Source organism: Rhinolophus sinicus, unplaced genomic scaffold (genome assembly GCF_057876585.1).
Source record: "Rhinolophus sinicus isolate RSI-liver-muscle unplaced genomic scaffold, RSI-T2T HiC_scaffold_23, whole genome shotgun sequence".
In the NCBI taxonomy this organism is placed as follows: Eukaryota; Metazoa; Chordata; class Mammalia; order Chiroptera; family Rhinolophidae; genus Rhinolophus; species Rhinolophus sinicus.
The window spans coordinates 2,572,738-2,598,462 of NW_028290713.1; the positions used below are offsets into that span (position 1 = coordinate 2,572,738).

At 44.1% G+C, this 25,725-nt stretch overlaps 1 protein-coding gene across 1 annotated transcript; it reads left to right on the forward strand.

Annotated features, from left to right (window-relative positions):
* Positions 1–22,936: 22,936 nt before the first annotated feature.
* LOC148754343 (testis-specific Y-encoded protein 2-like) lies at positions 22,937–25,106 on the forward strand. Its single transcript, XM_088795338.1, has 4 exons — positions 22,937–23,593; positions 24,526–24,615; positions 24,674–24,755; positions 24,955–25,106. Exons 1-4 carry the CDS (start codon positions 22,937–22,939, stop codon positions 25,104–25,106), a joined length of 981 nt encoding a protein of 326 aa, XP_088651464.1.
* The last annotated feature ends 619 nt before the right edge of the window (positions 25,107–25,725 follow it).

Here is a 25,725-nt window from a genome sequence, read left to right on the forward strand (position 1 = left end):
GAACCCTATGACAGGTCACAGTGAGAGCACAGAAGGCCCTGCGTGATTGTCCAGGTGTCGGGACCTTCATAGACCACAGTCACCTGTGGTGGCCATTTGGCCACGAACCCTGGAGTCACTTGTCAGTCTTGGGTCACACCAGCTCCCCATGGTGCTAGCAGGTCCTTCCAATGACAGTGGGGACTTTTGATCTGCCAAGGCCAAGTCTGTTGTAGTCGTTTTTGTGCTTTAAGTATGCGGTTGTTGGTTAAAGGATGTTTTTATTTTTGCCATATCCCAGCTATAGTCGGGTCTCACTGGTAGTGACTTGTAGTTGTATGGGAGTGGCCATCCAATGTAGCAGAATCTCTACTGGTGAGGGCACACCCCTTCTAGACTTCACGTGCAAATTCTCAAAACTTTCCACAGTCACGAGGCCCAGTCAGACTTCGTGGGAGGGTGTTACGACACCTGAAGGCCTTGTTTCAATAGGCTTTTATAATGCTCAATTATTCCAGGTATCTGTGGCTTGTATGGGGCATGGAAGAGCCATTGTATTCCATCCTGGCAGTCAATTGCTGCACTATATATCCCATAACGTGAGTACCCCTGTTGCTTTCAATGACCTGTGGGCATCCATAGAGGGCACACAGCAATGTGTGCACCCTTAGAGGGCATACAGCAATGTTAATTTATGTCTCTGGTCTGCAAAGAGACATGGCCAAGCAATCAATAACCCTGTAGCAGTGTCTACTGCTGTGAACGTGTAAGTGTCATTCTGGGCTTTGGACAGGGGTCCTAGGTAATCTACTTGTCAGCAAGTGAGGGGCACCCTCCCTCGCGTGAGTTATTGTGTCAACCTCCCTCATGTTTGCTGTTTGGGACTGTCCTGGGCACTAAAGAAACAGTTGTGACAGACACCAGCCATCTCCTTCCATTTCAAGGACAGCCCCCAGATTCTGTTCACCTGCCACATGGTTTTGTTTTTCCGTGCTGCAACTTTCTATGCAGCCAGTGAGCTACATCAGTGGCAGGTGACCGTTCTAACCAACAGACCTGTGCTAAAGCATCTGCGTCATCATTACCTGGGGCGTTAAAGGGGAGTGATCCGTAACGTGCATCTGGGTCACCTCTTTTTCCTGTCCTAAATCCCAGAAGTCTTGCCACATGTATTGAGTTCACCGTGGATGGTGTCCTACCTACATTTTTGGTGCTTCCACATGGGGAGCCACAACATCAGACGCTGAAACACCCCCGAGCTCTCTGTGCAAATTACCAAGAACCAGGTTCGTGGCTGATGATGATCTAAACAGCCCTTAGCTCAGCCCAGAGACTACTCTTACCCACCCCAGCATCAAACCAAATGGTGTCTATTTTGGACTGTACACCAAAAGCTGTCTAAATGGCAGCAACTCTCTGAAGAGCCATCAGTATACGGGGCATCTTCAGGTACTGTGTGGCTGTCCCTGTCTATAAGTTGAGGGTTCTAAATTCCCCCACTAGGTAAATCACCAGGCGTGACCTAAGCTACAAGATCCACAGGACATAGGACATACTATAGTTGTGCTCAAAGGGCTTGAACTGAGGGTACTACATTGCTCTAAGTAGGCACACCACTTGGCACGGCTCGTGGTCAGTGTCACCCCGGTTATGGGTCCCTGGGTCCACAATAACGATGTCATTTCTAAGATGGCTTCTGTAGCCACCAAAGCTGTGTACACAGTGGCCATTTGTTTCCATCAGGGAGTAGCAGACTTCCGCTCCTTTACACAGTTGGGAGCAGAACCACACTGGCAACTGAGATGCTCCTGCTGTTGCCAGAGGCCCCAATCATACCCCTCATGGATTATGTGAACATGGAGTTCAAACAGGCAACCTGGATCTAGTATTTGTAGTACCTGTGTCTGTTGAGCTGCCCATTAGTGGCAACACATGTCTGTGGTATAGTCTCTGTCTAATCCCATGAGGCACCCTTCTTCACCAGGCACATAAGTGTCTTGCCATCTGTGCTAAATGGGGTAAACCCAACTAATACCCCAACAGACCTAAATACGTTTGTAGTTGGGAAACCTTGGTCGGTCGGGGAAATACCTGTATTTTACAATAACAACTTCTGGTATAACCTTTGCCTAACCCGACCACACAACACCCAAAAACTTGACAGATAAGCCAGAGCCCTGGAACTTTCCTTCGTTCACTGCCCAGCCACATGACTTCAAGTGGCAGAAGAGAGAGAGAGCTGCTTGTTCTAAATCTGAAAGAGAATCAGATGTTAGTAATATATCATCAACATATTGAAGCAGAGCCACAGAAGATGGCTGTTTCCACTGTGCCAAATATTGGCCTCAAGACTATGGCCAATAGTGGGACTATTTAAATATCACTGTTGGAGGGCTTCAGAGGTCTACTGATGCCCGACCCATGTGATGGCAAACTGTTCTTGACTCTCAGGTTCAATGTCAATAGAGAAGATCTCCAGATCCACTACATAGCGATACGTTCCCAAGCGTATAGTGAAGCGGTCCATAAAATCAGGAACTGAAGGCAATGCAGCATGCAGAGGTGGTGTCACCTTATTTAATTTCCTGTAGTCTGTTGTCATTCATCAAGTCCCACCCGGTTTCTTCACTGCCATACCAGGGAGTTAAAGAGACTATGCATTGATCTCAACAATGTGTGCTTTATCCAGCTCTAAAATTGTGTGGCCAATCCTCATCCCACATCTGTCAGTGGATGTGTCACTGTAACCACGTGATTGAGCCACAGCAATACACAAGCAGGAGGGAGTGAGCATGTCCATATCACAGTTTTCATTACATGGATTCAGAGGCGGAACTCTCCGACCAAAGTCTATAACCTGAGGCCATGCAACTTATCTACCCTTAGAGTATATTCCAGGATGGGGGAGACATACACTGTGTAGGTATAGATGGGAAGACTTCCTATACCCAGTGGTAAGCAAATGACTCTCACCTTCAAAGTCCCCTCCCCCCATAGCCATCAATATAGATTGCAGGTCTGGGAAACAGTTCAGGGTTCCCAAAGATAAGGCTGTAGTTTGCTCCGGTGTCAACCTCATGCCAAACCCTCTGTACATTTGAAGGGGATCAATGTATGGACAGTTCTAGGTGGGGCCTCTGGTCCCCACTCATTCTCTGTGACCGGGTACCTTGCCAACCCTAAACCAGACAAACTGGAAGGAGCTAGCCTCCTGTGGTAGCATGAACTCCCAGAGGGACGTGGATCACGCTTTCCCAGACTTCTCTTTGGGGTTTTGCCAGAATTGCTGTTCTTGACGTAACTGTTCCCACAGTTTGAACAAGACCACATCAGGTTGTCAGGCTACCTTTTCCTTGATCAACTTCCGCTGCTAAGACATCTTTTCACATGTGCATGTGCATCACCCTTTGGGGCCTTCTGGTTTGCCCTCCCATACTTCTATTTTGGACTTCTTGTCTTAACCTCTAAGACCTTGCACCCTAATTTATCCTGCCGCCATCCCTCCACATCTCTCAGGGTGGCCATGGGGGTTGTGACTTTAAGATTCCACCGTCCCGTATAGGGGTCAAGGAGAGCACCCAAGGACCCAAAGACATTTGCAGGAGCAGTACGCAAAATCAAATCTCTCATGTTGATCATAAAATGCTCATCACCTGGCCCATGTGTGTTAGAGACAAACAGCATGTCTCATACCCATATTACGGATGCTTTGCACAAGTTTAGTATATGATTACCATTTGTTCACAGTCCAAGGCAACTTGCCTACATTTCCCCCTACTGTGTGCACCACAGCAGTGAGCCACTCCATTAAGGATTGGTTGCCCTGGCCTTGAACTAGCGTGCAGTAATTTGCAGCCATTGCCATAGAGATGGGTGCACCATCAGGGAGGTTACCTTTTCAATTTTACCTGAGGAACAGAGAATGCTGTCTGCTCCCTCGTCCCACAAGCACAGCCACCAAGCTTCGAGTGGATCATCGGGGCATTGCAACCACGGTTTTATTAACTCTCACAACACCGTGGGAGTATAAGGAGTATAATTTGTGAACTCAGTCACTGCTGTGTTGATAGCATCAATGCCCCCGGGTCCAAAGGCTGTTCATGTTTTACCTCTTGTTGTACAGTGGACCAAATGCAGGGGTGCGGGACATCGTCAGCCTCCCCAGAGTCCTTTGTCAGGAACTCCAGGGTGCTGTCTGCTTCGCACCCCCCTACTGCGGAGTTCCTTCTCGAGCTGATGGAGTCTGGCCTCCAGCAGTTCCTCCAGAGACTGTAGGTCCCATACTCTGGTCACTTCAGCAAGCACTTCCTCTTCAATGCATGTCCGCACAGCACATTGCGGCACATCCAGCTCACACATCTGGCAGCACCTCTTGCTTCTTCCAGCAGCTGCTCAGTTAAAACCTGTAAGGCTTTATCTGTGCTGACCTGAGAATCATCCACGTCTTCCCACCCTTCCAAGGAGGCCCAGCTCCTCAGAGTATTGGCCACTGGGTGCCACAAACCGTTGAAGGCACATGTTCTGTCCAGGGGCGTAGAGATCTCTTACCTGACCTAGATCCTGCTTGCTTCGCTAGGTGTCCTGGTGGGTTGAGTCTCAGGAGTAATGTGTGTACACCTCAGGGAGCTGGAAGAAGATACATGGAGCTGAAGGCAAAGTAGACATACTTTATTCAGACTTAGGGGGAATACTCAGCCCCTTTACTGGATACAGCCAGCACCCTTGTCAAGTCTCAGCCACCAACCTTGTGAAACAGCTGGACAACTTTATGCCATACAGAGACAAAGGTGGCTTACAGCAAAGGTGCTTACATAGGAGTATATCTTTCAAATGGATGGTGCCTTCACCTTGTTCCTTTATGTCGGACCAGAAGGTCTCCGGGTCAGGGTTAGCACTGCTACTATATCTCAGACCAGCATATCGCTGGGGGAGAGCCAGCCACTGGTCGGGGAGAGAGCCTGACCAAGGCTATTTTACCTTCACTTAGGTTAATATTGTAGTCTCAGGACAAACTGGGAGAGTGGTAATAGTACCAGACTTGGGTATTGAAAAGACTAATTAGTTGTAATGGGACCATTATAATGAGTAATACATTAAGTAGTAAGGATGAAGGCAAGACAGAGACTTTTAAATAATTGAGGCAAGAGATGGATGAAGTACGACAATGACAAATAGAAAAGGAGAAAAACTTACAGATAAGATTTTAGAAGACATATGTAAGCATTGTATACGTGAAAGTAGCTGTCAAAATCATATTTGGTTCAGATTTTTGAGGTTTTGCTTATTGAAGGTCATGTAAAGATTATACAAAATGTATACTGGGAGGGGAGAGGTCTCAGGATAAAACCATTATTCAAGAATAACACTTTAAAGGGCAGACAAAATGAGCATAAATGGAATCTTAGACTAATTATTGTACATCAATTTGGAAAGAGGAAAGAACACGATGTTTTTAATGTTTTTTTCTTTTTCTTTGAAACATTATGCTCAATTCTGAGACACTTAGGCATTTTTAAATTGCAGGACCAGTATTGTGTTGGAGAAAAAAATACGGAGGTCCTCCATGCCGAGAGTCAGTCTCTTCCAGGAGAAAATAGTGTATGACACTGAGGTATAGTGGTTATTCTACTAAACATAGGTAAAGGACAATAAAATATATGAACCGTTATATCATAGTTGATATATTTTGTTCAGGTGAAATTCATCTACCATAAAATTAAACATTTTCAGAGTGAACGATGCAATAACATTCACAGTGTTTTGCAGTCATGACCTCTGTCTGGTTACAAAATATTTTCATTACCAGCAAGTAAAATGATCTGACATTTAAGCAATCACTCCCAATTTATTCCCCTGCCCCAGGCACTAGCAAGCTCTTATATGTGTTCTGTCTATATCAACATTCCTATTCTGGATGAATCATTCTATTGGAATCAAACAATAGGTGACCTTTATTTATCTGGCTGTTTTTCATTAGCATGAATGTTTTTGAGGATCATCAGTCTTGTAGCATGAATAGTACATCACACCTTCAAGACTGATTAAATATATAGTCCATTGTAGGTGTCGTTAATTAACCGAGCTTGTTCATCCATTTGTCTGTTAGGGTTATTTCCATCATACTGCTGTTGTGAATATTCATGTACAAGTATTTGGGTATAGAATACCCAAGTATCCTATTATTTGGGTATGTACTGAGGGAATGGCATTCCTGGTCATATCATAACTCTGTTTACTTTTTTAAGGAACCACTCATCTTTCCCATAGCACCTGCACCATTTGACATCTCTATCACCAGTGTATGTAGGATTCCATTTTTTGTACATCTTCATCAACACTATATACTTTTCTTTTTCTGTTTTCTTTGTTTCTTTAATTAAACTTTATAGGCGTGAAAATGGTTAGTAAAATTTCATAGATGTCAAGGGTACAATTCTGCAATACATCACCTACACACCACACTGGGTGTTCACTACCCAGAGTGAGGAGAACTTTCATTTAAAAACAAATTATGTAGCCAACTTACGAGTAAAGTAGTATCTAATATTGGTTTTGATTTGCATATCTCTAATGACTAATTATATTGAGCATGTTTTCACGTGCCCGTTGACTATATGTGTTCTTTGGAGACAAGCGTATTCAGGTCCTTTGTTCTTTTCAAATACTTTGTATTTTCTTTGTCAGAGCTTTTAATATATTCTTCTGTGTATCAGAAGGTGTATTTTAAAATATTTGCTACTTTATTTGTTTAAGTTCTTCAAGTAGAGATAATCACAGTTCCAAAGACTACAAGAATTACTGTAAAAATACAACCTAGAGGCTACCGTGATTATAACCATTCACCTCCTCAGGATGGACATTCCTCTAGGATACATAGGTACTATGAATTTTTCTCCTTCTTAACAAACTGCATTTCTCAATTTGGACAATGGCTCATACTCTGTGTTGACTTTTTTTTTTGTTTTTTTAATTTTGTGATCGTGATGACTCTGGTGGGGTCATGATATAGAGTAATCTGAACATACAGGAGAGGTTCTTACAGAGATTCACATGGTAGTTATGGTAAGAGTCCAGTTTTGACTTGTAAATCATACAGTTAGACTTAGCAGGCCAGTGTTGTTTTATTTTGCTTCTAATTCTACGACGGGAAAACACTACTGTGGACTTTTGATTAGGTTGAAGGTCTTGGAATCATTATCTTAATAGCTCTTTCAAACAAATAGAATGCTTTTAAGGGTAAATTGGATGTCTCATCTTATTTCCTAATTAAATAAAACTTACTTTAACACTTTAACAGGTGTTTAAGAGTATGAAGCAAAGGAACAGTGTTAAAATCAGAATCACAGCCTAATTTCATAAACTGTGAATAGGACATTTATTTTAAAGAAATGACTTAGGCTACAGATATACTCTTACACTATCTTTTAAAGGAACATGAGATCCTTTAGTGAAAGGTATTTGCATCTTTGTTGCCTTCTGAGCAGAGGAAAACGAAGGCACATTTTCCAGATATTTAGTTATCACTTTATAATGTCATGGTGTCATGATACCAGAATATTTTGTAATGTAGTTTAGATTTTGTTCTTTGATCATTGACTTTACAGGAAACTCTCGGGGTGTACCACCAGCACGAGGGCCCCCTCTGACTTATGATGGAAGTGGTTCTTACGATGAGTATAACACCCGAAAAGGATATGGTGGATGGCTGAAAAATAATTAATCAGCCGAAGTGGTACATCTCTAAGTGGTCATGATTTAGGTGGCAGACAGGAATGATGGTTTTCACCCTTTATGGATAGGGTATACTCTATTCCTCATGAATCATATAGTAGCTCAAGTTACAGGGTTTCCAGAGCAGTTTGTGGGGGAACCCGACCTGAAAGATCAGGCTGAAACAGATACTGAACAATGCTGTTATGTACTAAATTTTCTGTGAGAAGAGAAACTTTAAATGCCATGTTTCTGTTAGTTGAGTACTACAAAAGAAAAAAAAAAGTGTTTGTTTGGGTAGATGTGTGTATTATTTTTCCATCCATGAATTTTTGGATAAGATGATAAAGTGGAATTTCTCAAAGTAATTTCATAATTGTTCATTTTAATTGAGATATGAAACTTTAACAGTTTAAATTTCATGTCTCTTTTGCTATACTTTTCAGAGTCAAATATCCACAAAATACTATTTTATATCTTATTTTACTCCTGACTAAAACAACCATAAAAGCAATGTGGAGGTGAGTTGCTCTGTTTCTGTAAAATTTCCCTTTATGTCTTTGAACATAAAAAGGCATACAAAATTAAGCAGCCTGTTACATTACCATCAGGAAACTGTGCCTGTTTGCCAGCTTGAAGGGCTAAAGAAATCATATGTTCCTCTTTGAAAAACTAAATGAATAAAAGAAAAGGTTTGAACATTTTACAACAAGGCTGCAAAACAATTTTTGCCTCATAAGTGTGACATTGTGTGTGTGTTTATATCCCTTAAAGAAATGGTATATGTGAAGATAAAAATTGAACATATGGAATGATATAAAGGTTTTAAGGATGTAAAATTAAGCATCCATTTGCTTATCCATTCTATAGCAGCAGATGGCCCAAGTGTCAATAATGGTAAGTTAATCCATTTTCTCCACGAAAACAAAACTGATCCAGTTAGTCTGATGACTACCCTTTATATCAGAAATTAATAGTGAATATCAACTATAATGGAAAAATAAAACTGAGCCAGTTAACTTTCCTGAGTATGTATCTTAATGAAATGAAATAAGTGTGCTTAAGTGAGTGTGTGTGTTTGTGTGTGTGTGTGTGTATGTATATATTTATGTGTGTATTGGGGGTCCAGAAAATGCATACACATGACTTGTATTCATTTTTTTATTACCAGTATATATTGAGTATTGCAAATTTAACACAGGTTTTCCTTTCTTAAAATGTGTATACAATGTTTGACACTCTCTGTATTGTTTGTGTGCCTATGTAAATATATGTGCATATGTAAATACATACGTACATATATTTACAAATATATGTAAATGGTGGAAACAAAGCATTGTTCTTAAGGAAGCACTCATTAACTTTACCTTGAGATATTGAAAATCAGTGAAAATCCAAAGGTTTAATACTGTATGCTCTTACAAATACAGAAGGATCTGCCAGTCTTAGGATATTTATCAGTAAATGTAGTCAAAGATCATTAATAAGAATACTTTAAAAAAACTCATGCATTCTTGGAAGCTTGAGTATATAAAGTTTTATTAAGTCCGTCAAATTGAGTTTCCAAACTAGCATGTATCTTTGAGGATTCTTAGAAGTATTCCTTTAAAGGAACAGTGCAAATGAAGTTTAGCTTGTGGAATATTAAGGGGGTAAAAATGTTACAATTTCCATATTAGATTGAAGCATCAAATGGATATCCTATGTTCTTTATCCACTCATCGTTCATGGGCATTTGGGTTGCTTCCATACCTTAATATTTTAAGGGAACACACGAACATACACTGTCGATGGAATTCCAAACTGATGCAGCCAACGTGGAACACAGTTTGGAGTTTTCTTAGAAAACTGAAAAGAGAATTTCCTAATGACTCAGCAATTCCACTTCTAGGTATAAATCTGAAGAAATCGAAATGACTAATTAAACAGATACGTATTCATCACAACACTCTTTGCAATACCCAAGTGGAAGCACAGCAAAGGCCAATAGATAAATGTTAGTTAAAGCTCCCGCCATGCATTACACACGTGCAGGACTAGCGTGCGTCCTTGGTTACTGGATCATCTGTCACTGCCTGCTTCCTGACAATCGCTAATCTGCACTTCTCTTGTGTGTGCCAGTGCAGGAAAGGCACTGCTTAGGTCTGCAGATGATCTCTCCTGTGTCCACGTTGTCTGAGGAGTGTGTTGGTTCCTAAAAGCTGTATCCACACACAGCCCCTCAAGAAACCTGTGTGCAGAAAGGGCTTCCTGGTTGTGTTTGGAGCTCTGCCAGACTCACAGCTTGAAAAGCCTGTATATGTGTGTGGGGAAGCAGGCTGTGTGGAAACAACAGCCCACCACATCCACTATGACCCGCTGGTCACCACCTCCTGTTCATCAATGAAACCTGAACCATGTCCTCTACAGCCAGCACTGCCTCCTGATGCCACTCCAGGGCCTCCTTCCTGCTCCACCTCCACACCGACGATGGAGGCCTCTGTCACCCTCCCACCTGCTGAGGCAGGCAGGGTCTCCATGTGTCCCCCTGGCCGGAAGACCCTTGGCTCCAGCTGCTGCCCCTTCAAGGCACAATCCCAGAGTTACATGATCTGAGGATGACAGATCACTGGACCCGCCTAGAACCAGCCTCACTTGCCATGGGGCCCCGCCCTGAGAAGTGCAGCGGAGAAGATGCAGAAGGCAGTAGCACATGTGTCATGTTGAAGGGACATTTGTCAGCTGCAATCCTAGAACCGTAGAGCTGGACTTCTACGTTTGGCTGCCCGTCTCTGATTGGAAGGGCGCATGCGGAATGTGGCCACACACCCTTCACTGAATCTGCTGGAAGGATGCCAAAGCCATGCTCAGTCTGCTGACCCTGTCTTCACCAATCAGAAAGAGGATCTGTCGACTACAGACCCTGTCCCTTCCTGGCTAAGGACCTCCTATCCACCTTGCCTCATCCCACCAGCTTCTTGGCCAGGCTTCTTCCTCACCACCCTTCCCAATGTGCAGTCCCTCCCTCTATAAGGACCAGTGTGTAGAAAGTCCACTGAAGCTGGCATCTGGTGTTTACCTGGACATGGGCGCCAGCTGCTGGGACCCTGAGCGCTAGGCAGGGTTTCCTACTACAAAATCACAGTCTTGTAGCACTTGTGCAGCTGATCACAGGGAGTTCTCAGGAAATAGCCCTGGGTATAGGACCTGGCCAGCGCAGTATATCCCTGGAATAGACATATCTGAGAAACGAAATGCAGACACTGTCACGGACACTACACGTGGGGAGCTGTGGCATTAATACTTGCAAAGTTGACCTCCTGTACTTAGGGGATATAAGCCCTTCATTGAACAGTGCATTATGTCGGAATGTTTCTTTCTTTCTCCCTCTCTGCCACCCACCGTCCCTCCCTCCCTCCCTGCCTGACTGCCTACCTCCTTCTCTCTTCCACTGTCTTTACTTCTTACTCTCTTTCTATTCTTATGTCCTTCTCCTTTGATCCCCTGACTTTGTGTCTCTCACTCCCCCATGTTTTTAATCTTGGGTTTACTGTGATGTCCAAAAAGGTGGAGCTTTTGCAAATAAAGTACATACTAGAGTGTTTTGGTCAACCACCATTCAATTTCCCTAAAAGAGCCTGAGCCTTTCTGTGGTTACACCTTTGTAATATCCTCCCATCGTGGGTCATGCTAGAATGCCTGCCTTCCTTTCACCAAATGATTCTAGGAACATTGACAAATGTTCCTCAAATGTGGCCTTGTCACTGCATGAGTCTTAGAGACTCAGGAGGGCAGGAGACACACAGGATCTCCTCCTTTTCTTGGTGAACACAGAGACTGTTGCTTGGCAGAGCACCAAGGATGAGCTCTTCTGCTGCCTGGTCAGCAGCTCAGGCAGACGCAAACCTTCACTGTGGCGGTGACAGTAGATAGAATTGTCCCAAAACACGATTTCTAGGGCAAGTGGTTCCTGCTGTTGGGCAGCATCGACGACAGAATGCTTCCCATCTGACCCCGTGCTTCCAGCCAGTTTGCCGTGACAGAGAGCAGGGCTGAGGATGGTGTTTTCCATAAGGCTGACCTGCCAAAGTTTTGATGGAAGAAAGTAGTGTACTCTCCTGGAGCACAAGTCAGCTACCCTAAGATTACTTCAAGGTGTTTTTCTCATATATTGGTCACCTCAGGGGAAAGATTTCTCATTGGCTTGACAAGAACATAAGGATATGTGATTGATTTGGGGTTTCTTTCTCTCCTGCATATGCTGTTTTGGACCATTTGGTCTACTGTGTCTATGGCATTGGTCTGTCAACACAGGTGTTTCTTTCTCTTTGTTCTATCCCAGGGGGTGCAAAGATACTCCTTTAGTGTGTTTGCCTTCAAATGTCAATGCATCAGAGACACTCTTAGTCATATATCTGTTGTCTCAGAGTTCTCAATTTCTTTAAGTTCAGATGCTTTTTTATGAGATTTATAACATTTCAGTGTACGCATACACATACATAGGTGAATACACACACCATAGTTGTCTATATGCACACTTAAATAATATATAAAATGACCATATGTAACCCTGCATCTGAGCATGTGAATAACATATACATATGTATATATGAATATTATATGAAATATATATGTGTACATGTGTATGTGTGGTGTGTGTGTGTGTGTGTGTATGTTATTCACATGATCAGATGCAGGGTTACATATGGACATCTTAAGTATTATTTGGTAAGACAAAGACAGTGACACCCACCACAAGTCCTCCCCTTTAGAGGGATGAAGCCTACTTGCTCATGCATGCTTATGCATGCAGGGAGAGCGTGCTACCTGAAAGGTGTAGGAACTCTGAGGTTGGGTCACCATGCCCTGATAATCAAAACAAGATCACAATATTTATCTGTCCTGACATGCAGCCCGGTATCTGTGTGCAATTATTGGGAATTTTCAGTGTGCGTGACTTTTACTTGGAACAACACCTAAGACTTGCACCCCATGAGAAGTTTTTCAACTGCTCTCACAGGGCTCCACCTCTGCACAACTGTGTTCCCAAAGCACAGTGCCAACACCCTCGTTCTCAGGGCTGGATCAAAGACTGATCAAAGGCACACACTTCTACATATAACAGTCTCAGGCTTCCTTCCCAGCTGGACTCATAAATGAAATTGAGCCCACTCATCATCCAAAGTCAGGCTGAATATGCACCCAACCCTGGTGTGTATGAGCCATTGTCTATTCAGGAAAGGATAGCAGACACGCCCATCCTACACAAAACCACATCATTAACTCTTTGTGTGCCCTTCCTAGTCGCAGAGAGTAGAGATAAAGGCTGTTAAAGAAATCCTATGGGACTACTCCTGGAGTCCAGCATGGCCCGGACTGGTGTGACAATACAAGGCGATCTTAGGGTCACTGGAAAACCTTTCCCTTTCGCCAGAACACAGATTCTAGGGATTCAATATGAGAGGTGCCAGGAATAAACCTAGTATAAAATTTGGTGCTGGAAAGACAGGTTTTCTTTGCATCAGTGTGAGCATCACGCAGAGGTAGACCATCCATCCTCTCCATTGCCAAGGCCTCTCGACACCCTCATACACCCTCTGAGGCTGTACCCTGACAAGCAGCTGGTCATACACAGATTTACTTGCAGGGTAGCAGAGACTGGTGAAAGTGGCTCTCAAAGCCTCTCTGCTCTGAGACAGGCTGTTCGATAGTGAATCCTTTAGTGTACTCAGGGTGATCAGACAGCATGAGGGACATCTGACAGTATGGTAGGGACAGATAGCCTCATGCAGGATAAAACTTATCCTCAACAGGGAGAGACCTCTCAGCCACACTGATAAAATCTTGGAGCCCAGCGACGGCAGTAAGTCCCTATCCGTCCACCTGAATTACAGCGCTTTCTTCACCACTACTGTCAACTCTGGAAGGAGCAGGCTAGCTGCTTGCGACCAAATCCATCCTGTCTGCACACCCTTCCCTCAATCTATTACACCCCTGCTCTATCTACTCCAGGGCTTCGGCCCTCCTGTAGCCTGAGACACCCTAAAATGCAAGGAACCCAATGAAAATGAAAGGGTCATGCGGAGGTGAATGTAACTTAGTATGGCTATCCTTTAGCCTCACTGCAGTGTCTCCTGAGGAGAGATGCCCTCCCCTGTGGCACCACTCATACTAATTGCTGGTACCCTGCAGAACTTCCTGGACAAGGGCAGAAGAGCAAGTAGACCAGTGGTGTCACCACTGACTCAGCGCAGGGCACTCTCTCATTATCTGTCCCACAGTCCCTTCCTCCAGGATGATAGGAGAAAGGCCCAGACAGCGTGGTACAAGGGTAACATCACACTGAACAGCTACACTTCCCACACACTGCCTTAAATGCTGCTCCCTCGTGCAGAGGTCAGGAGTGCCTGCAAACTGTCAAAATTCCCATCACCACTCCTAGGGCTAGTGACGCCTACCTCAGAAAGTCACTTGTCTTTTGTCAGTGTGCGGCCACCATCCAAGAAGAAGGGTATACATGAAGCTGCCTAAGCCACAGAAACTAGGGACAGTGGGGGTCACAGGTTACTTTAGGCTTTGCTCATCGGGACTGCGCCCTGTGTCTGGCACCTTCATGCAGGACAAGTCTTTATCATTAAAGCATCGTGTCTTCCTACTGATCCCAACCCCACAGACTGTAGCCTGCTACAAAGAACCATGGCCTCTCAGTAATTGCACTTCCTGCTCTACTCTCATCTTCACTTCCAGAAGCCTGCCTCTGCCCCGTACACAGCACATTCCACAGGTTACAGATCCTATCCCACCACAGGAGGCGGTCTGCTCATTAATCCCACGTAAATCTATCATACACACAACACAACGATGGCAGCACTGCACAGCTTCCTTATGTCTCTTTCAGTGTCACTCCAGATAGCTGGTGCAATCCTCTGAAACTTCCACAGGAGATCCATTCCTCATATCTATGATGTGCAAAATAACCAAGTGGATCCATTGTGCCATCTCTCCCATCGGCAGACTCTTGTTGCCATTGTTCTACTTGGCCACATTTCATGATCTGTCCTCTTCCTCTCAGGATCTGTAGTGCCCCCAACACATACACACACCAAGCAGGCAAGGAGGCACACACCAACATGAGTAAATCCATGTAAGTCAATGTGCGATCATGTGACGGATCCACTAGTTGGCTCAGTGGGCAGTGCACCTTACCCTTGAAATCACATTACATTTACACCCAGGGTTTTAAATACAGAGATGCAGACATCCATTGCCATTGGCAGAATTATGGGTTTAGTTGTGAGGGCCTCCTGGGTGTATGTCAAATTTCAAGGGTACTTGCATTATCCGTACAGAAAAGGATATGGCAAGATAAGCAGGATCTGCTCTTTGTGATGAACGCTGTAACAAACATTTACGGGGGGGGGGGGTGTTATTTGGCCTTCTGCCTCTACAGGGCAATATTACCTGCCTGAAGCTGAGTCTCGCTGGGCACTTTAGACGTGTGTGACAAGGTATAAGGTACCAGTACAGAAACAGAGTGTGTACACTCAGGAAAATAGGTTGTGAAGGCCTCTCTAGGCAGATCGGTGGTGGTAGTGGAAGGACTGTGAGACTGAATGAAGAGAGAGAGGTAGGCACAAAAAAGCACTGCACAAACTATTTGATGTTTCTGGATGGTGTCTTGGATAGGACTAATGTGGAAGAATCACTCTTTGAATGTCTGAGGGTCACAGGGCGGATTGAGAACACTGGTGCACAAGACCTGGGTTCCCATCGTTACCTCTTCCAAGGCCCTACATCTCCATCATGTGTCCTATTCTCTGTTCATCCTTTGCCAGGGGAACCCCAGTTTTTCCATCATATCTTGAAAATATAATGGTAGGAGAAATGAAATTTGTGAGCATCCATGATTGCATGAGCAGATAGATAGAGTCACAAAACATGGGTGCACATATAATATCTGCTGTTTAAAAATAATACCTAAAATGTCCATATGTAACCATGCATGTGAGCAGCTGACTAGCACATATATACACACATGTGTTTATATGTATGCATGTGTGTGTGTGTGTGTGTGTATATATATATATATATATATATATATATATATATATGGACATCCATGGTGTGTGCTTTAATCTATGTATGTTTATGCATACACTGAAATGTGGTACCTATCATAAAATAATAACATGTGAACTTTGGGCAATTTTGAACTCCAGGATGACAGATATCTGACCAAGAGTGTCACTATTATAGTGCCATATGAGGGCAGACACAGAGTAAAAGAAACACCTGTGTTGAGAGGCTGATGCCATACACAACAGTAGACTGAATGGTCCCAATCAGCATATGCAGGAGACATAGAAACACAAAATGAACCACATTTCTTAATGTACTTGTCAAGCAAAACATAAATCTTTCCCCTGAGGTGACCTACATAGGAGAAAAACACCTTGAGTAATGTATGGGTAGCTGACTGGTACTCCAGAGACAACACTCCTTTTTCAGTCACAATTTAGGCAGGTTAGTCTTATGGAAACACCATCCTCAGCTTTGCTCTCTGTCATGGTCAATAGGGTGGAAGGGCGTGTTGGCTGGGAAGAATTCTGCTGTGCACGCTGCCCAATAGCAATAACCATTGCCCTAGAAATCGTGTTGTGGGACAATTCCATACCATGTCACTGCCACAGGGAAGGCATGCATCTGCCTGAGATGCTAACCAGGGAGCAGACAGCTCATCCATTGTGCTCTGCCGTGCAATGATCTCTGAGTTCACCAAGACAAGGAGGACATTGTGTCTGTCACCTGCTCTCCCGAGTCTCTAAGATTTGTGCAGTACAATGTCCAAGTTGGAGGGACATTTGTCAGTGTTCTTGGAATCTGTCTGTGAAAGGAAGGCAGGCATCCTTGCATGACCCATGATAGAAGTAGTTTACAAAGGTGTAACTGCACAGAGACTCAGATTCTTTTAGGGCAGGAACAGGAGTGATGTCATAGGAATGGTGGCAGTGAGGTGGTCTTCTTGAGTTCTCCACTGGAACTTACCACAAATTGAACATGTGTAACCCTTCAAAGAACACACTGCTCATCATACACAACAGCTAAAAGATGTGCATGAGGATTATTAGAAGGTGGGCAAATTGGGCAAGCAGGGTAAGAGGGAAGGGAACAGAATGGAGACGCGGACCGCATCAGTGGCTGCAGAGACAAAGGAGGTCCCAGGACAGAACAGACATCAGAAGAGCCAGGAGGTGGACTCTTTCGTTGCATCCCACAGCTGATATCTCCTGCCGAGAGAGCAGCATATCCAGCCTTTGAGGAGTAACCTCAGCTGAGACATCTAGCTGGGCCCTAGTTCGGACGAGAATATAAACTCCATACCTGGGCCCCTCCCCTTCACTCTCCCAATGCTACCCTCACCCTTCCAGATTCAAGATGGCCTCTGAACTGAAGAGTAGTGTCATATTACAGAGGAGCCATACCGCTCAGGATCTGGGAAGCCCCAGCTTTATCTCTGACCCAGGGAAGAGGCTTGGAAGAGTGTGACATTACTGGGCTTGGAGAGAGAAGACTTCCCCATCTCCAGCCCCCACCTTTTCTGGCCTACCTGGTGCAGTGCAATTAAACTGTAGAGACACTCCCAGGGGTCAGCAGTAGGTGGCAGATGCAGATCTGGACTTTCTGCAGCTCAGAAATCTCCCACCCTACACACACACACACACACGGAAGAAGTGCCCTAAGACTCAGGAGATCTGGGTACAAGGCTGGTTGTGTTACTCTCAGTGCGCACATGTGCAGGCAAGAGCAGAAACTGCCTTGATTTTGTAAAAACTACCATCCACACCCCAGAGCCACACTCATCTAAAACTATAGTCCCAGGATCACTCTGGGCACCAGGTGACCGGCTCTGCCTGCACAATACATGGAGGACTCTTTGATTCTGCAGAGGACAACCTAAAGATTGCCTGTTGGGCTTAAGCCAAGACTGATGCTGCTTTTTCTGTTTTGTTATGTTTCTGTATTTTTGATACTTTTGCCTGTGTTAAGCATGGGTTATCGGTCGTTTTTACATGTGAGACTATTTCGTTTTTGTTGTTGTTGTTGTTGTTGTGCTTGGTGATTTGCTTTGTTTTGAAATTGCCCTACAGCAGGGCCCAGCTCAAGAGGAACAAGATTGAACACACCCAGAGGCCAATTCCTGACCAAACCAGAGTATTACCGGGTTTGACCTACAAATGACAAACCCAGGGGGACTTCTCTATAGGCACAAGTGCCCGTAGGGGCCATGCCTCATTTGAGTAGTCACACAGCAGAACATCCCTCACACAGCAGAACATCCACTGTGGGCAGAGCCAAGTCTCCCAACTAGTCAGTGTAGGAGTCAATCCCACCTACTGACAAGCCAAAAGCAATTAAAGATCACCTTTAACAAGACAATATATCCAACACAAGAGTCACCTAAGGAGCACACACAAAGTAGAAGAAAGAAGTGGTGCAAGTCAAATATAAAGGATACATACTACATAAGACATCCCAGCAAAAACCAAGAACCCTAGGGGATCTACCTAATACAGCAAAGCAAACAGAGAGTCAGCCAGCATGGGGAAAGAAGGAAACATGTCCAAATAAAGAAGAGAAGAAACCTCCAGAATTGGAATCAAATGAAATAGAGGTAACCAACCTATCAGAGACAGAGTTCAGAACACTGATGATAAGAATGTTTAAGGAGCTTAGTGTTGACATAAAGAAGAATAGAGACATCATAATGAACAACTAGTTAGAAATAAAAATAAAATAACTGAAATAAAGAACACATTTGAAGGAATGACCAGCAGGTAAGATGAGCAGAAGATCGAATCAGCGACTTAGAAGACAAGTTAACAGAGATCACCCAACAGAACAACAAAAAGAAAAAGAATGAAAAACAATGAAAATGGTTTAAAAGATTTCTGGAATAACATCAAGCACAACAACATGAGCATCATAGGAATATCACAAGGTGAAGAGAGGGAGCAAGCAATCAAGAATATATTTGAAATAATAATGTCTGAAAACTTCCCTAACTCGGTGAAGGAAACCAACATACAAACTCAGGAAGTGCAGAAAGTTCCATCTAGGATAAAACCAAACAGGTCCACATCAAGACACATTATAGTTAAAATGGCAACAGTTAAAGAGAGAATCCTGAAAGGAGCAAGAGAAAGACAGCAGGTTGCATACAAGGGAACTGCTATAAGACTATCAAATGTCTTTTCTACAGAAACATTGCAGACAAGGAGGGAGTGGTAGGAGGTACTCAAAAAGTGATGGAAAACAAAGGCCTACAACCTAGATTGCTTTATCCAGCAAGGCTATCATTTAAAATTGAAGGAGAGATACAGAGCTTCCCAGAAAAGAATAAGCTAAAGGAATTTATTACCACCAAGCCAGCACTGCTGGAAATATTAAAGGGGCTTTTGTAAACAAAAGAAAGATGAAAACAATCAGACTACGAATTTAAAAAATGGCAATAACTATGTATCTATCAATAATCACTTTAAATATAAGTGGATTAAATGCTCCAATCAAAAGACATAGGGTGGCTAAGTGGATAAGAAAGCAAGACCCTTGTATATGCTGTGGACAAGAGACTCACCTCAGATCAAAAGATACACAGGCTGAAAGTAAAGGGTTGGAGTAAGATGTTTCATACAAATAGAAATGAGACAAAAGCTGGAGTTGCAATGCTTATATCTGACAAAATAGGCTTTAAAATGAAGAATATATTAAAAGACAAAAATGGGTCCTAGATAATAAAGTGATCAATCTGACAAGAGGTCACAACCATTGTAAACATCTATGCACCAAACATAAGAGCACCTAAATATGCAAAACAGATATTGAATGACATAATGATAAACAGTAACACTATCGTAGTAGGGAACTTCAACACAACTCTGACAACAAGGGACAGGTCTCCAGACAAAAACATCAATATGTAAACAATAGCATAATGACACATTGGACCATTTGGATTTAATCGAGATTTTCAGAGCAATTCACCCCAAAGCTGCAGAATGCACATTCTTCTCAAGTGCATATGGAACATATTCCAAGACAGGCCACATGTTAGGCCACAAGAAAATTCTTGATAAATATAAGAAAATTGAAATCATACCAATTGTCTTCTCTGACCATAATGTGCTGAAATGAGAAATGAACTACAAGAAAAAATAAATAAATAAACAGGAAGACACACAAATTCATGGAGGCTGACTAACATGTTACTAAATAATGAATGGGTCAACCATGTGATCAAGGAAGAAATCAAAAGATATCTTGAGATAAATGAAAATGAAAACACGATGATACAAAATCTATGGGATACAGTGAAAGCAGTGCTAAGAGGGAAATATGTAGTACTTCAGGTCTACCTAAAGAAATAAGAAAAATGACTAATCAAAAATTTATCTTCTAAAGGGATCTGGAAAAATAAAAGCAAAATAAGCCCAAAAGGAGTACAAGGAAGGAGATAATAAAGATCAGAGTGGAAAATAAAAAATGAAATAGAAACCAGAAAAAAAAAAATACTAAAGGTCAATCAATCCAAGAATTGGTTTTCAGAGAACATAGACAAAATTGACAAACCTTTAGTTAGACTCCTCAAAAGAGAGAGAGAGAGAGAGAGAGAGAGAGAGAGAGAGAGAGAGAGAGACAGAGAGACAGAGAGACAGAGAGACAGAGAGACAGAGAGAGAGAGAGAACCCAAATTAATAAAATCAGAAATAAGAGACGTGACAACAGACATCACAGAAATACCAGAAAAAAATAAAATAAAATAAATAAATAAATAAATCTTATGAAATTACTATGAGCAACTATATGCCAACAAATTAAACAATCTTGAAGTAATGGACAATTTTCTAGAAGCATACAACCTTCCAAGGCTACCTCAAAAAGAAACGGAAACTTGAATAGACTGGTTACCATCAGGGAAATTGAATCAGTAATCAGCAATCTCCCAACAAACAAAAGCCCTGGACCAGATGGCTTTACAGGTGAATTTTACAAAAAAAATAAAAATAATTATCACCTATTCCCTCAAAGTATTCCAAAAAATCCAAAAGGAAGGGAGGCTCTCAAGTACATTTTACGATCCCGAAATCGGACAATTACACTACAAAACAAAACAATCAAACAAAAAACTACAGTTTGATATCTCTAATGAACATAGATGCAAAAATTCTCAAGAAAATATTAGCGAACATAATTTAACAATATGTTAAAAAGATCATACACCATGATCACATGGGATTCATGCCTGGTATGCAAGGGTGGTTCAACAGTCATAAATCAATTAATGTGATACACCACATTAATAAAATGAAAAATAAAAATAATATGATCATATCAATAGATGCAGAAAAAGCATTGGACAAAACCCAGCAAACATTTTTGATATAAACCCTTGAGAAAGTGGGAATACAGGGACCATATCTCAACATAATAAAGGCCACATATGAAAAACTCACTGCTAACATCATACTTAATGGGGAAAAGCTGAAACCATTCCTCTCAAGATCACAAACAAGACAAGGTTGCCCACTTTCTCCACTTCTATTCAACATAGTGCTGGAAGTTCTAGCCACAGCAATCTGACAAGAAAAAGAAATAAAAGGCATCCAAATAGGTAAGGAGGAAGTAAAATTGCCATTACATGAAGATGACATGATACTATATAGAGAGAACACTAAAGACTCCTCCATACAAAATTAACATTCAGAAATCAGTTGCATTTATATACACCAAAAACAAAAAATCAGAAGGAGTAAGAAAACAATCCCATTTACAATTGCTTCGAAGACTATAAAATAACTGGGGATAAATTTAACCAAAGTAGTAAAAGATCTGTATTCAGAAAATTATAAGACACTGAAGAAAGAAATTAAATAAGATAGAAATAGATGGAAACACATACCATACTCAAGGATAGGAAGAATTAATATAATATAGTTAAAATCTCCATACTACCTAAGGGAATATACAGATTCAACGCAATTTCTATCAAACTACCAAGGACATTTGTCACAGAAATAGAACCTATAATCCTAAAATGTATATGAAAATATAAAAGACCTTGGAAAACCTTGGCAATTTTGAGAAATAAGAACCAAGTGGGAGGTATAATGATACCTGACATCAAATTATACTACAAGGCTTCAGTAATCAAAACAGTATAGTACTGGCATAAAAACAGATACATAGATCAATGGAACAGAATAGAGAGCCCAGAAATAAATTCATGCCTATATGGTCGTTTAATCTACGACAATGCAAGCAAGAATTTATGGTAGAGTAAATACAGCCTACTCAATAAATAGTGTTGGGAAACTTGGACAGACACATGGGAAAAAAATGAAGCTGAACCTTCTCCTTACACCATATACAAGAATAAATTGAAAATGAATTGAAGTCTTCATTGAAAGATCTGATAGCATAAAATTCCTAACTAAAAATATAGGAGTGAGGGAGCAAGGGAAGGAGGGAGGGAGAGAGAGAGAGAGGAACAGGCCAACAGAATGAGCCCTTTAATGAGTGACTTTTTTTTCTCCTTGAGTACCGGAGGTCAATTCTGCAAATATTAAGGTCACAGCCCCTACTTGTAGAATCGTTGCCAGTGTCTGCAGCTTGGTTCCCAGACATGCCAATTCCATGGATATCATCGTGTTAGCCATGCCACATATACTATGGGCTATTTCCTGAGAGCTCTTTGTGGAACAGTTGGACAAGTGCTACAACACAATGATTTGGTAGTGGGAAGCCCGGCCTAGCACCCAGTGTCCCAGCAGGTGGCACCCACGTCCAGGAAACCCCTGAGATGCCAGGTTCAGTGAACTTTCTACAGGCGGGTGATTGGAGAGGTCACAAGGGCCATTTGTGAATGTGCTTGCATTGGGCCTGAGGAAGAAGCCTTGTCCAAGAAGCAGGCGGGATGGGGGAACTGAAGGGTGGTCATTATATAGGAAGGGCGTGGGTCCAGGGTCGCCAGGTCCTCTTTCTGATTGGTGGACATGGGGCCAGCTGACTGAGCGGGGCTCTGGCATCCTTCCAGCAGATTGAGTATGGGGGCAGGCGGGCACTTTGAGCTTCGCACTACCTACCGGAGACCAGCAGCCAAACCCAGAGCCCCGCTCTAGGGCCCGAGGCTACTGGACTGAATTGTCGGCTCTGCACACACGAGCGTCCTCCTTCCACGCCTTCTCCACTGTACAGCTTAGAACAGGGCCCCATGGAGAGTGAGGCTGGGAAGGGGGCAGGTCTGGCGGTCTGGGAGTCCTCGGATGACTTAGTTGTGGAACCGTGCCTTCAACAGGCAGCGGCCCGAGAGTGTCCCGGCCCAGCGGGACTCCTGGAGACCCTGCAGGCCACCGCAGGTGCGAGGGTAGCAGAGGCCTCCATCCTCAGCGTGGCGTCGGAGCAGGAAGGAGGGGCCCCTGCGTGGCCACATGAGGCAGTGCTGCTTGTAAAGGACGTCACACATGAGGTAGAGGTCATGACAGAAGAGGAAGTGGTGGCCCAGGAGTCTGTGGACGATGATTCGGAGGTCCGGCAAGTGGAGGAACTCGGGGTCATGGGGGACGGACAGAATGAGGTACAGTGTGTTGGGAGTGAGGAGGAATCACAGGCCCCAGTGTGGAAGGACAAGCCTGGGCCGGCCCTGCCGGCACCACGCCGGAGGTCTGCGTACAGCCCGCAGTCCCCACTGCAGCTGCTGCAGGCCCTTCAGTTACAGCTGAGTGTTAAGGCCCGGCACAGTAGCGCCTACTATCGGCTGAGGCGCAAGATCTGTCAGAGCAGGCAGCCGCATCTGGAGCGTAGAAGGAACATCATCCAGTGCATCCACGGCTTCTGGGCCAAAGCTGTATCCTTACGGATGACTCCTGGGGTATGCTGCTGAACGGAAGACAGCCATGGCAGGCACAAATTGCAAGGGCCAGGTGGAAGCCCGGTAAGGGCTGAGGGAAGGGCCTGAGTGCCTCGAACGCACGTCTTGGGGTCAGGTTTAGGAGGACCAGGAGAGTCCTCAGGCGTCTGAGCAGAAATTATGGGCCAATCCTTTCGACACAGAGGTTGCCCGAGCACACTTCCTTGGCCTCAGGGAGTGTGCCCGGGCAACGTGTATGGAGGCTACGTGACACACTGCAGACATTTCAAGGACACAGTGTCCTGGGCAATCCCAGCAGAAATGGAGCCCACACACTCCTCCCAGGCACTCTGTGTGTGGGTAGTTGTTCCATAGTTGAGTGCCAAAGCACAGGTAGGTGTTGTATGTAGGGTTTAAGCGGTATGATGCCACTCTCCTTCCCAAGACAATACTCAGCTAGATGAGCTCAGGAGCAGGCTACAGCACTGCTACCCCAAAGCCTCCATGCAAATCCCCACCACTAACCCCTCTCACACACACAAAAACAATCACAGGACAAGGTGTGAGTGCAGCAGAGCTCCCTTCCGCATGCAGGTATCTCGAGAAGCTGTGTGTGGACACAGCTTCATGGGAACAAACACACCCTCCTCAGGGAACCTGCAGACAAGAGAGAAACATCATAAGAAGTGGTTTTTGAACATGTGCACACATAAGTGAGCTGCAGAATAGGGGTAAGTCAGCACGCAGGCCCTCCTCATGTCATCACAGGCAGCATAAGGTAAACCTGCACCCTGGGATACCACAGTCGTGGGCACATGAGATAAATGGCAGGGGCTGAGGGTTTGGTTGGGTGGCACTGCCTAGCATCCTGCCACATGCCAATCTAGTACCTCCTCTATCCCAGACTGGCTCAGCTGCTTTAGGCCCTACCTTGAAAGCATGAAGACTCCTAGACCAGAGCACTGATTCTGAACCACCCACACTTGTCAGCCTTGATCAGTGGCCAAGATGAAGACATGTTTAGCTACATGACCAGTTTGGAAGTGAGATGATGTGCCTGGAGCAGGGCTAGGGGCACTTGGTTGGGGTGATGTGATTCAGAGAAGGGGCTCTAGTCCTGCCACCATGCTAGCTCAGCAAGCAAAAAGACATGTCCCTATTCTCAACCTCTTGCACGTGACAGGTGCAGTAATTGAGCTACCCAGGTATCAGTCAGTTGAAGTTTCCCTTTTGGAGAAACCCCTTCTTCTACAATGAAGTGATCATCAAGGAGTATCACATTAACTTTCCTGGAAAATGGTGGTGCTCAGGACAGGGGCAAAAGAGGCAAGGCATGGGTGCTGGGCCAGTGTGTCCCTTGTGTTCCTCCCCTCTGCTCCCAGGGTATAGGGCATCTTGTTCCACTCCAGTATGGTGTTTCTGGGCCTATGGACAAGGATGCAGCAGTCACAGTCACAACATCATGGGCCTTAACTTATTCAACTGGTTATCTGACCACAACTTCCCAGGGTCTAGCAGGATAACTGAGGTATAAGCCCTCTGGCCATGGTCAGAAATGATGCTGAAGGAGACCCCAAGTGCATGGAAGGAGTCTAGGCCCTGTCCTGAGCTGCCTGCATTGTTTCCTCCGTCCAAGAATATCATTGAGACGTCACAGGAATGGCGGCAGTGGGGCATATTTTTTGAGTTCTTCTCTGGATCTTATCAGAAATGGGACATTTATAACCCATCAAAGGATTCTCTGCTCATCACACAGAACAGCTAAGAGACTCGTGCAAGGATTACTTGCAGGTGGAAAATTGGGCGAGCAGGGGAAGTGGGAAGGAAGCGAAGTGGAGACACGGCCACTTCTGCATCTGCGGGGTCTGCATCAGTGGCGGTGGAAATGCAGTCCACCCCTGTGTCTGTGGGGACGTGGCCCTCATCTGCATTGGTGGAATCCCGGCCGAAATCCGCAGCTGCAGAGATGCAGGGGATCCCAGGACGGAACAACAAACAAAAAAGCCAGGAGGTGGGCATTTCCCTTGCATCCCACAGCTGATTTCTCCTGCCGAGGGGGCAGCATATCCAGCATTTGAGGCAATAACCTCAGCTGATACCTCCAGTTAAGCCCTAGGCCGGACAAAGGACACAAACTCCATACCTGGGCCCCT